Genomic DNA, 12,501 nt, shown 5'->3' with positions numbered 1-12,501 from the left:
CACCTTTAAATCTGCTATTGTGTGTCCGGGGAGATTGAAGTGTTCTCCCACAGGTTTCTGTATATTGCCATTCCTGATAACAGCGCCACAGAGAACGTGGGCGGGCGAGCTGGGGAGGGCAGTGCGGTGCAGAGGGAGGCTGGCGGCCCTGGAAAGCCCCTCCCCGGGGAGTCAGGCCTCCCACGCGCGGGAGGTGTCTGGGCATCTGGAGGGCAGACGCCTCACCCCACTGGCGCAGTCTTCGCCCCCACTCGCCGCGGCGGCCCCTTTAAGGGTGGGCGGGGGTTGGTTGTTAAGGACGCTGCAGGCGGGCCCGGCCTAGCTCGAGCGAGGCCCAGCTGCGGGATGGAGGCCGAGCTGGGGCTGGGCGAGGAGCCGCGCAGGGGGGCAGCCGGGGTAAGAGGGACCCGTCCCCGGGGGCAGCCGGCAGGGAGCGCTCAGCCCGCCCCGGGCCCGCGCGGTGGTGCCGTCGCCGGCCGAGCAGGGCGCTGGGGATCTCTCCCCCTTCCCCTGGGGGCAGGGCTGCTTCCCGCTGCTGGGCCCAGGGCGGGCTGCGAGCGCGGGCCCCGCCGAGCCCCCTCCATCCCCGCCGCCCCCCATCTCCTCCCGCCGCCGAGCCCCCATCCCCTGCCGGGGACTCTGTCCCCGCGCCGAGCTCCTCCTCCCCGCCGCCCCCATCCCCTCCCCTGCCGGGGACTCTGCCCCAGCCGAGCCCCTCCATCCCCGCCGCCGAGCCCCCATCCCCTGCCGGGGACTCTGTCCCCTCCATCCCCGCCGCCCCCATCTCCTCCCCGCCGAGCCCCTCCATCCCCTGCCGGGGACTCTGTCCGCCCCGCCGAGCCCCCTCCATCCCCGCCGCCCCCATCCCCTCCCCGAGTCCCCATCCTCCCCTGCCGGGGACTCTGCCCCCAGCCGAGCCCTCCATCCCCGCCGCCGAGCCCCCATCCCCTGCCGGGGACTCTGTCCCCTCCATCCCCGCCGCCCCCATCTCCTCCCCGCCAAGCCCCTCCATCCCCTGCCGGGGACTCTGTCCGCCCTGCCGAGCCCCCTCCATCCCCGCCGCCCCCATCCCCTCCCGCCGAGCCCCCATCCCCTGCCGGGGACTCTGTCCCCGCCGAGCCCTCCATCCCCACCGCCCCCATCTCCTCCCGCCGCCGAGCCCCTCCATCCCCGCTGCCCCCATCTCCCCGCCGAGCCCCCATCCCTGCCGGGACTCTGTCCGCCCCGCCGAGCCTCCTCCATCCCGCCGCCCCATCTCCTCCGCCGCCGAGCCCCCAACCCTTGCCGGGACTCTGCCCCCAGCCGAGCCCCCTCCATCCCCGCCGAGTCCCCATCCCCTCCCCTGCTGGGGACTCTGCCTCCTGCCGCCGAGCCCCCATCTCCTCCCGCCGCCGAGCCCCCCCCATCCCCTGCCGGGGGCTCTGCCCCCCCTTGTCCCCCCTTCCCCTGCTGGGGGCTCTGCCTGTCGCCCGTTCCCTCGCCGGGGATTGTGTCCCTCACCCCGGGGCACCACTAACCACGTGAGAAGACCCAGTTCTTGTTTGTAATCACGTACAGGCAAAGACGACCCATGGCATCCAAAGGGCTTGGGGGAGAGGAATACAGTCCTCCCGTATACAGCATTCATCTACATCTGATTTATCTTGTCCTTATACAAATAAATCTAAGTGTTGGCTCTCCCCAGCTGCCCCCGAGGCTGTTGCCAATTGGCTGTTTTTTTAAATGCCCCTTGCTGCTGGGGTGGGTCTGGAGAAGGGACTTGGAGGAGAGTTTACTGGCCTTGTAGATCAGTTCAGGGAGTGTGTGCCATGTAAAGGGGGCCACTTGGAAAATGGTCCAGAGATGGCTGTGAGAGCAGTGAACAAATGATGGTCCTAGTGCTTGTATTGTTTTTGTCCTGTTTGTGATTCTTACAGTACAGTGCTAATGTTGCATTAGGGAAGTTATTTGGATTCTATTTCTCTCTCTGCATCACCGTGTACTTGCTGCCCTGAAGTTGCTACTGTCAGTAACGGTGCTCTCTGCCCCCCCAGATGGCCAAGATGGGCCGACGAGCTCGCCAAGATTCCTTTCCCGAGGAGAATCGTCTCAGCAGGAAGAATTCCTCTGCCACTTCTACTGGAGAGGTGGGTACCATGGACAGGATAACATGCCTGCAGCCTAAGGTGCCACTTAAATCCGACATTGCCCATTACAGAGGATTCTGCATGTCTTGTGGGGTCCTGCTTCACCAGTGTAGGTCTACCCCTGACTACATCTTGTTCTTATTGCTGGGGCCCACAGTGCCATTCTGCATTTCCCATTACTGTGCTGCTGAATGTTTGACTGAGTGCAGTCCTAGTGTTTCCAACATGTGTAACTGTACTGGGGTGGGGGAGGGCAGACATGGTCTATGATGATTTTCCATGGGAGAGATGTGCATGGTGATATGGAATATGCTGGTATTGGGGAATCTGAGGATCTGCACTGGAGTGCCTCACAAAAAGCAGTGTGATGAATGTAGCTGCTTTCTTTGAGTGATCTTTTTCCACATGGATTCTACTCTTGTTGCTCGTGTGCCCTATGCTCACAAGATCAGACCAGCTGTGTCTGTTGGTCTTGTGTCCTAGGTGCCATCATGTTCCACCCCAGGGCATAAAGCTCTGATGGGGCTCAACCATCCTTCTTTAATCCTTCTTACCATCCATGGCAGTGAGATGGAACCCCTGCAGTGTCTGCCCTTTCTCTGTGCACGGTGCTGGTGTTAGTTAAAACAAGAGGTAGTGACTTAATTAATACATTTTTAGTTAATAAAAGTTATATATAATTTTTTCCTTAAATTTGTTAGACTTGAGTTCCCTCTTCTACCCAGGGTACAAGCATTATAGCAGAAGCTTAAAGTCACTAGGCTTTAAGACCCATCCTTCATGTGGCACTTGGATGCCTATTAATGATGGACATTCCCAGTACCTACTCTGCTGTTGTATTAATTTTGATGGACTATATGGGCACAAAGAGTTAAAGGTGTTAACATGATTCTGTCACTGTCCAGCATTAAACAATTTTACACAAAGTTTGTTGTACAGAGACCTCCGCCTGCTTAGAACCATGGCAAATACACCATTAAAAATCTTTAAAACCTTTTATTAAAGATGCTGAAAAGAAGGAAAAACAGTTTAAAGTCTTTGAAATATAAAGTGTTAAATAAAGATTTTATTTTAACAACATCTCTTGTTCCCTTTCCATTTAGCTGGAGACAGTTTGTGGAAGGAAACCCCCTGCCAGCCCCTTTGACGGTCTTTTAGATGATATTAAAGATAGTAATAACTATTCTTTTTTGGGGGGAAAGAGAAGTTAGTTGAGATGGGCTGGAGCTCTTGGTGTTAAAGTCAAGTCCTGTTTCCTAGAAGACAAAACAAGACAAACCCACTCAATAGGGGAGAGAAAAGAACAGCAATGATAGAAAATGCAGCTTCTGTCTGTGGCATTGACTTTCACTTGCAACCTCACAGCTGGAAAAACACAGGCACAGCACACAATCTTATCGGCCACTCTGAGACCTGGCAACCTTGTACCAGCTTTAGGCTGCTTAGGGCATTGAATTTAGCTGCCTCTTTTTGGTCACACGCTCACAGCAGTGATGCAGAATATACAGCCTTGGCTGGCTAAATCAGACTCTTCTATGAGATAGAAGGCCAAAAGAGAAGGATAGGAAAAAGACTAAATAAGATGGGGAAGAAAAAGGACACGTGGGAAGGTGACAGTCTCGCATCCCAGGTGGTGGTCGGGATTTAGCCAGACCCAGTGGAGGAGATTGTCATCTAGGTCTCTTTCTCTGGCTAGGTCTGGTCAGGACATTTTTCAGGATCAGAACGATGAAGGCCCAATGGGTCATAGCGAATCCTGGGGTTCCAGGAGACCATGCAGGTGGCAGCCATGATGGTGAAGTTCATTCCTTCTGGTCCATCCATCCCTCACCCAGCCACTGTTGTCAGACAGCTTCTGATTTTCCCCACAAAGTCTTCTATTTTAAGGACCCCAAAAGGGGAGTGATGGCCCATCCTTTCATTATTTTGTTCACCAAGTAGGCTTAATTTCTGACATGCTAATTTGGGTCCACTGATTTCCAGTACAACACTTTTCGTGTTTACCAGGTGTGATCTTAACACTGTCCTTGAATTGTAGGCCTTTTGGTTTGGATTAATTCAGTCTGTCTTGTCTCACTTTTGCACATTTTTTCCATTCACATTTGTTATAGGTTATTATGACATTTTATGAACTTTCACTCTTTGTGCTCACAATGAGGGTAGATTTGTAGGCTCGGTTATTACAGTACTGCCCTGGAGAAGGATCCATCCCAGAGCAATGTTCCATTTGTCACTCTTTTTCCAGGTGCAATCTGTGTGAGGGAAGCCAACCTGAAGCTGTTCTTTCTTGAGAATTTGATGCAAGTGTCCTCGCATACTGAGGAGAAGGCTTCAGCCAGACCTCAGCCATCTGCTAGTGCCTCTCTCTTAGTGGCTCTCTCTCTGAGTGCCCTGGGGGGCTGAGATTCCACCCCAAGCTCCTGGGTAACATCTGCTCAGAGCCTCATTTGTCCACTTCTACATCAGTGTTAACAACTTCTGATCAGCAGAAAGGAGCACTACTCCAGAGATGAGCCAAGGTACTGGTCACCATCCCTGGCACCTGAGTCTTGTCTTGGGCTCATTTGTTTAAGGGCCATAATCTTAGAAAGGCTCCTTCTGGTGTCCTGATGCTGACCTCCAAAACAGCAGGTGCAGTGCCCACTCAATTGGCAAACTGCGCTGCCCTTGGTACCCACCCTGGCACTGAATGACTGAGTACCTGTAGCCTGTGCACTCAGAGCTTCAGTATTGTGCACCTCAGTACTGACTAGCTCTGTGATACCTGCTACTTTGGCAAAGACTAAGGCCTTGGCTATGCTTGCGAGTTACAGCACAATAAAGCAGCCCTGGGTGCCCTAGCTCACTCCCCATCCACACTGGCAAGGCACGTAGAGCACTCTGACTCTGCAGCTACAGCACTGCTGATACTCCATCTTGGCAAGTGGAATAACATTTGCTGCACCCCCGTTGGAGCACCGCAGCACTAGTGTGAACGAGGTGTTGCATTACTGCGCTGTGATCAGCCTCTGGAAACATCCCATAATCCCCTTAAGTCAAGTGGCCACTCTTGTCGTTGTGAAATGCCCTTTCAAAGCTCTGTTTTGGAGAAGCCAGCTGCTTATCAGCTCAGAGAAACAGTAAACATTTACTGTTTGCTTTGAGTGAGTGAGAGAGAGGGGAGAGGGGGGTCTGAACTTACAAGACAGCATGCTGACACACTCTCAGCACCCCAAAACCCACTCTCCCTCTCCTCCCACATTCACACAACATACTCCCTGTCACACTCCACTCCCTTCCCCCTCCCCCCCCATTTGAAAAGCACATTGCTGTCACTTGCATGCTGGGATAGCTGCCTATAATGCACCAGTCCCAATGCCACTGCAAGTGCTGCAAATGTGGCTACGCCAGTGCGCTTGAAGCTGTCAGTGTGGACAGACTGCAGCGCTTTCCCTACTGCGCTCTATGAAGGTGGGTTTAACTCACAGCGCTCTACGTTTGCAAGTGTAGCCATGCCCTAAGTGACTGAATGCTGGGCCTGGTAACTGGTCACTTATCCTTGAGAGATTGAAAGTAGTGATATCCAAAGCATCTTCTTTGGAGTTACCAGTATGCTAGGTTTAAGAGGTATGCCTCGTACCAACCTCTCCTATGCTTAGACAGGGCATGTGATATAATGGCCCCTCCCTTGGAGTAGCCAGAAGTGGAATCCATGTGGATAATTGCTCGAAAAAGAAAGGTTACTTACTTTGCAGGAACTGTGGTTCTTAGATGTGATGTTCACATGTAGTCTATGATCTGCTCCCTCTTCCCATTACTATAGAGTCCTATACCACTTGGGTTCTATACTGGCAAAGAAACTGAGGGATGGTTGGGCCTGCTCAGCCTTTTATGCCCTGAGGGGAGTGTGTGTGTGGCGGGGAGGGTGCAGGAGGGCACCTAGGACACAGACATGGCCCCAATGGACACTGCTAGCTGAAATAATCCAATCTCCTGTGCAGGGTGTACATGTGTCTAACCCACACACCTCCTGGTCATGGTGTTCTCTTCCCCTCTAGTGGCACTGAGACCACTTAGGGATAAATGAGTCTGCTACAGCCTTAGCTAAGGGTATGTCTACACTACCCCCCGGATCGGCGGGTAGAGATTGATCTATTGGGGATTGATGGTCTAGATGCGATACATTGATCCCTGAACTTGCTCCCCGTTGACTCCGGAACTCCACCAGGGCGAGAGGCAGAAGCGGAGTCGACGGGGGAGCCGTGGCCGTTGATCACGTGCCGCAAGGACGCAAAGTAAGTCAATCTAAGTCGATCTAAGATGCGTTGACTTCAGCTACGCTATTCTCGTAGCTGAAATTGCATATCTTAGATCAATATTGCCCCTCGCCCCCAGTGTAGACTCAGGCCTAAGGGCCATGTGGCTTTTAGCTCATGCAGTAGAAGCTTATGCATTTAGCTCCAGAAATCCCAGGTTCGATCCCACCTGCTGATGATCGGGGTCTGTCAGTGTTACATGTGCACCAAGAATGAAATCTGTGTGGGTAATATATCATGCAGAACCACAGTTACTGTAGGGGATCTGGTCATACTCAGGAGGCAGTGGCTCTAAGATACATAGCTGCAGCCTCCTGCATATATAAATCAATTGTGTGACTTGAGACCCTTTCTGGGCTCTGGTGCTCTTGCAGGTGTATTTATTCTCTAGAACCCCCTTTTCACCACTCTAACCTGCACCTATGTGTGGTTTGGGACCTTTCATTCTTTAGGGAGAAATGACTTTATCTACTCTCTGTTGGCCTTGTTTGTAACTTGGCTTCCTTCTTAGGCAGTCCCTGGAGAAGCATCTGGTTTGCAGTAGCCTTCTGCTGCCTTTGCAGTTGAACATGCATGGCCCAACTCTCTCCTGTCTTGGATTGTTTTTCACTGACACCCACACAAAGCAAATGTAAAATGTCACCATTGTGAATGGGGGGAGTTGACACACACTCTCTCCGGGTGTGAATGATTACACAAGGTGTGTGGCAGGGGAGAATCAGGTGCACAGTGTCCTTTAGGTGTTGCTTGTATTCGTTCCAAGCTGAAATCCAGAGACTCATGTTGGGGGCCTTTAATGGTTTTTCTTTTTTTATAATTTTTCTTTCTCTTTTCCCCCTGCTGATCCTTCTAGGAAGAAGACACTGAGGAAAAGGTAGACCTTGTAGGACTAGAGGCTTCTGGGTAGATGCTGGCTTCTCCTAGAGAAACTGGCAGAGCTAACCTGTCAATGCAAGTGGAGATTGCCTTGAAAGGGACTTTCACACAGGAGAATAAAATATAGTAGTCTCATGCCTCAGGCTCAATGATTTGCCTGCTTTCCCTTGGCTCTTACTGCTATCCTTTGTTTCATAGGGACTTCCCTTCTTCCTAGCTGATGCATCCTACACTAAGGTCACAGTCATGCATGTTGCCACAGAAATGGTGGGGACATCCGATTCCATGTTGAAGCCAATGGGAGTGGAGGAGCTGGGAAGGTGCAGTGCCCTCACTGAAAAACATAATATCAGCAATTAGTGACCAAGGTGTCAAACCGGAGACTGGGTTTTCATTTTATCTATGGTATGCTTGGCAGGATGCCCTAGTGTGAAAGCTCCCCTTTAAGAGTCACAGAGTCCTGCTGGTGCCCATCAGGAGGCCAGTCAATAGACAAACTGGATTCTAGCTAGGATGTGTGCCTGTGCCCTTTCTGTGATGTTCTTCTGCCCCTGGAACTTGGTTGCACCCCTTGTATTCTCACTGCACCAACTCCTTGGGAAATGTTATCGCCCGGAGGGAATCTGGTGAGTTTGGGTTTGTGCTGAGCTCCTGAGTTACATGAAGGGAGCTGCATTTTCAATAGTGCTCTTCTGTATGGATTTACCATAACTAAAAGACATTCCTGAAATTTCACAGCATTCATTTAGAAAAGGGAGTTCTGACTGCTGTTCAGGATGTACTAGAAACTCATCAAATGGGCAATTGTTTCCTGGGGGAAAGCTTGGAAATGCTTCTGAATTTTCTGAAAAGCTTCTGGGCTATGTGTCTTGTGTAGTTTCTGCCTATGGCAGTTGTCGCTATTGCCCAGTCCTCCTGGCTAAAGCTGCTTATTGTATATATTAGATACACAAACGCTTCTTTTAGCTGAAGAAAGGTAGAGAGGAGAAAGCACCATCCCAATAACCTAGTGGTAGCATGGCATGTCCTAGCTGGTCTTCACTCCCCTCAGCAGAAGGAGCTGGACGTTCTGCAACGGTTGAGCCCTGGAGGGAAAGTGGAGTGGCCCTCCTTTCTTCTCCCTCACTGCCAGCGGTACTGCTGAGCTCCAAAGCTTTGAAGAAGTGCTTCCTTTCTCGGCCCAAAGGTGAGGGGGAAATGGGTTGCATCCTCTCCAAACAGGAACGTCTTTTTCAGAGCAGATGCTGCCTTCCTCCCAAGGCTTCCCTGAGCTATCTGGTTAAATACCAGCTGATAAACATGGTATCTTATTGGTCTGTGTCATGTGAATCTCTTCCTAAGGCCAGTGCCTCTGGGCCTGATCCTACAAGGTGCTCATTGCATTGAAGTCAGTGGGAGTTGAGGATGTTTAGCAGTTTGGTGTCAAGCCCTCTGCATGTGATGGGAACTACTGTGCATGAGGCAGCTCAACAGAGAAATGACTGTGTCTGCCACCTACCAGTCAGAACACCACCTGTTACCAGGTCCTCAGTTGTCAATTGTCTGCTGAATCAAAGCTATGGGGGATCAGCCCTTTCTTTGGGTTTTTTATTCCAATCCTAGAAAGCCTGTATGAGGTCCCATTCTGGAGGGGTTATTAGGTGTGAAGGCTAAAGTCCAGGAAGGAGACTCTGCCTCACACCTCATTATTTCTGGCGACAGGACGTTACTTGCAATTGGTCTGATGCCTGTCGTAGAGAGAGAAACAGCACTGCAATTCACAATTTTCTTTTCATAGTATCATAACAGTTAATGGTAAGAGAGGAGATCCACCTAGTTCACCCATTCTCCTGCCAGTTCAGGTCAGGATCGTTCCCTATATTAGAAGCCCCAGGGTTGTGTCCCAAGTAGTTTTCACTGTCTCAAGGGATGGGTCTTCCCTTGGAGGATGATTCCACAGACTTTCTTCTTGCTGTTGGGAAGAGAATCAACCTAAATCTTCAGGCTAATTCTGTCTGGTTAGATCCAATTGCATCCCCCTGTATCACCCTAGATCAGCAGTTCCCAAGCCAGGTCCTACTGAGCACTTGCTGGGAATCTGTGGAGAGCTGGTTGGTCACATGGTAGTAGCTCCTCCTGGCTGCTACATTTCATTAAAATAAACAATATTTTCCTGACGGGACTTTTCCATGTGAGCAGTTGTTGCTACAGAGATGTTGTGTGAGGGGAGGGAGAGGCAGTGTCAAGGAGGCGATTGTTCTAGTGAGAAGTGATCATTACACTGAAATACTTTAGGACCACCTGGCCTAAATCCCTGCCTTCCTCCTTAGGGTTTACACCCTTCAGATACCTGATCATTCTTTATATTGAGGTTACATTTATAAATAATTTTATAACAGGAAAATAAATGATTAATTGCTGTAGGGTCTGATGGATCAGTAAGTTACTTATAATCATCTGTAATGCCTACTACCTGTGTCTATAAAATGTTTATAATCTCTATTAATCATTTATTAACCCTTTATAAAACCATTGTAAATCGAATCTACTATGAAGTGTGACCACAGACTTCTGCAGCTACAATACATCCCTCCCTTAGTCATTGCTCAGCCAAGCTGAAATACTTAGCTGTTTTAATCATCTGTTTGAAGTTGGCCCCTCCATTGCCCTGATGACTCATATAGCCCTTCTCTGAACTCTCTTTGGGCTGCACTGAGTGTTTATAATCTGGGCTCTTCCTGTTGTAGGTATGTTCCCCACTGGGGGTTGAAGATTATTGAACCAGCAGCATTTGTGCTCTTTGTGTGAATGTGCCTGCTGAAGTCCTGCCCTCCATCCATCTGCCTGCTCCAGGATGTGTTCTGCATCCCCTGGCTTAGATTTGAATGCCTGCCAGGTTCAACCAGTCATTGGGCTGTGCTTTCCAAAGCTGCCTATGACACATAGCAAAGGGATGGAATGGTCAATGGAATAATAAAGGATCTATCCCTGTATCTTGGCTTTGTGGCATAGTTTATCTGGAGGGGCAAAATGTGTTGGAGTGAGAAAAGGGGTGGGAACCAAGACTCCTGGATTCTGCTCCTGCTCTGCCACAGATTTGGTGTGTGACCTTGGACAAGTTCCTTCTCCAATCTGTGCCTTAATCCCTTTCTGTTAAATGGAGATTGGAGATTGACTAATATTTGTAAAGCAGCTGAAAAAGTGCTATTATTTTATTTAAATTAAGCTGGTCATTTATCAGGAATGCAATCATGATTAATAATGTGAGCTGTTGTTGGAAACACAGGTGAGGAGAATATAAAGCAAAGTACTTTACATATGTAATTTAGTATGGGCCTGATCATGCAGGTGAGGAGCCCCATTAAAATCAATAGCGTTACTAGTGTGACTGAGGCTTGCTCACCTGGGTAAGACTTTGCAGGATCAGAGAAAGCAGAAAGTGAAACAGTGTTTTTTCTTGCCCAGTTCTTGTTCAAGCACCTAGCTCTGTATTTGGGTCGATAGCCCTGTTTACATAGAAAGCTCTAATCTGATTCTATTAGCCACCCCCAAACTTTCTCAGAACCTAAATACACCTCTACTCAGATATAATGCTGTCCTCGGGAGCCTAAAAATCTTACCGCGTTATAGGTGAAGCCACGTTATATCGAACGTGCTTTGATCCGCCGGAGTGCGCAGCCCCACCCCCGGAGCACTGCTTTATCGCGTTGTATTAAAATGTGTGTTATATCAGGTTGCGTTATATTGGGGTAGAGGTGTATTGACCCCCAGGCATTCCAGTCTGAGAGTTCCAGAAGTTAGAGTAAGATGCTTTTGAGTCCACTGTTGCATATGCCCAGCAGTGGGTTTATCCCAATGGGGGATTATTTATTTATTTTGAGGAAGCATCTGCTCTGTGCTAGGTGCTTTCCCAATACCCCCTGCTCTGAGGAGTTTAGAACTGAAGGAGTCCTGTCTTGGTCCAACAAGATACTTCAATCCTTCGTATTAGTTATTATTTGTATAGTGGTAATGCCTAGGAGCCCCAGTCATGGACCAGGACTCCATTGTGCTAGGTGCTGTACAAACAGAACAAAAAGCCCTTGCCCCACAGATCTAACAGTCTAATTAAGATCTCTTGCTCAGTAGGGTTCTGCTGTCCCCCATGTTGCTTGACTATGGAGGAGCGCTCAGCTAAGGCTAACCCCTCTTGGTATGGGACATGCTACCAAAGCTTTGCATGGTTTGGTGTGGTGTTGGGGGTGGGAGTTGATAGCTCTCACAGCGAGAGGCATCTCAACAGAGCCTGAGAGAAATAAGTGCCAGCTCCAAGGCTGTATTTCTTGGCGGTGTTTTCAGTTGTGAATGCCATCCCAGATTTGCTTGGCAAACATGTTTGTCCTGGACTGGTCTGAACTTACCTGCCATGTCCAGGAGATTCTGCTGGCTACATGGATTCTGTTATTCTCTGCTATTAGGAGACGCATCCTCCACCAGAGGGGAGCCAGTGTTTCGGAAGTCATGGGCTGTTACACCTGTATATTTTTGAAGTGGACTTGCTTCTCTTTCTATTTGGTTCTCTGTTGCCTGCAGACATGCTGGACTCCCAGCCATTCCTGGGCCTGCTCAGCTGGAAGTTGGCCAGATTCTCCAGGAGGAATCTGAAAAATGCAACTAAACTCATGTTCCCTAATTAGGCCAACTTCCCCAGTGTGAGCCCCAGCATCATATGGCCTGGCGCTCCCCAAGGCCCTGTATTGCCTCTCTCCCACTTCCCCCTGCACCCCAAGTGGCCAGCCAGCAGGGCAGTTATTTTCAGCCTGTTAAGGTTATCTATTGGCCTTTCCATGACATCTTCCTTCATTCTCACCAAAATAGCTCTTCTAATCAGCCACGTTTCCCAGCCTTTTTTGTAGCATCCTCTCTGTTCAGCTGGTCTAGCTGTTGAGTTGCTCAGCAGCTCCCTGGGTGGGGAGGAGTGACAGACACTGGGAATCCCATGGGAAATAGTTTTATTAAAAGATTTTTCCACACATGTATTTCATGCTTTGAATGCTTCTATCCTGAGCCCACTAAAGGAGCTGATGGAGGGGTATAGCTGGATGAGAACATTTGCTACCAGTACATAGCCCTAGGGAAGAGCAAGCTGATTAAAGGGACCTTTTTGTATATAACCAGGATGGGTGGGAGGGGCATTACTGTGTAGCCTTGGGGTGAGGAGGGACATTGTTCTGTTACCCCAGGGT

The 12,501-nt window shown here is 50.0% G+C and overlaps 1 protein-coding gene across 1 annotated transcript in view; it reads left to right on the top strand.

The window, feature by feature from the left end:
* Positions 1 to 244: 244 nt before the first annotated feature.
* Positions 245 to 12,501, top strand: part of IFT43 (intraflagellar transport 43) — a 52,852-nt gene continuing 40,595 nt past the window's right edge. The window contains exons 1-2 of the mRNA XM_039538426.1: positions 245 to 396; positions 2,034 to 2,126. Of these exons, the coding sequence (XP_039394360.1) occupies positions 346 to 396; positions 2,034 to 2,126 (144 nt within the window). The 5' untranslated portion in view covers positions 245 to 345. The remainder of the gene's footprint in view (positions 397 to 2,033; positions 2,127 to 12,501) is intronic.

Source organism: Mauremys reevesii, linkage group 4, assembly GCF_016161935.1.
Source record: "Mauremys reevesii isolate NIE-2019 linkage group 4, ASM1616193v1, whole genome shotgun sequence".
Lineage (NCBI taxonomy): Eukaryota > Metazoa > Chordata > Testudines > Geoemydidae > Mauremys > Mauremys reevesii.
This window is presented reverse-complemented; position numbering and strand designations above follow the sequence as displayed.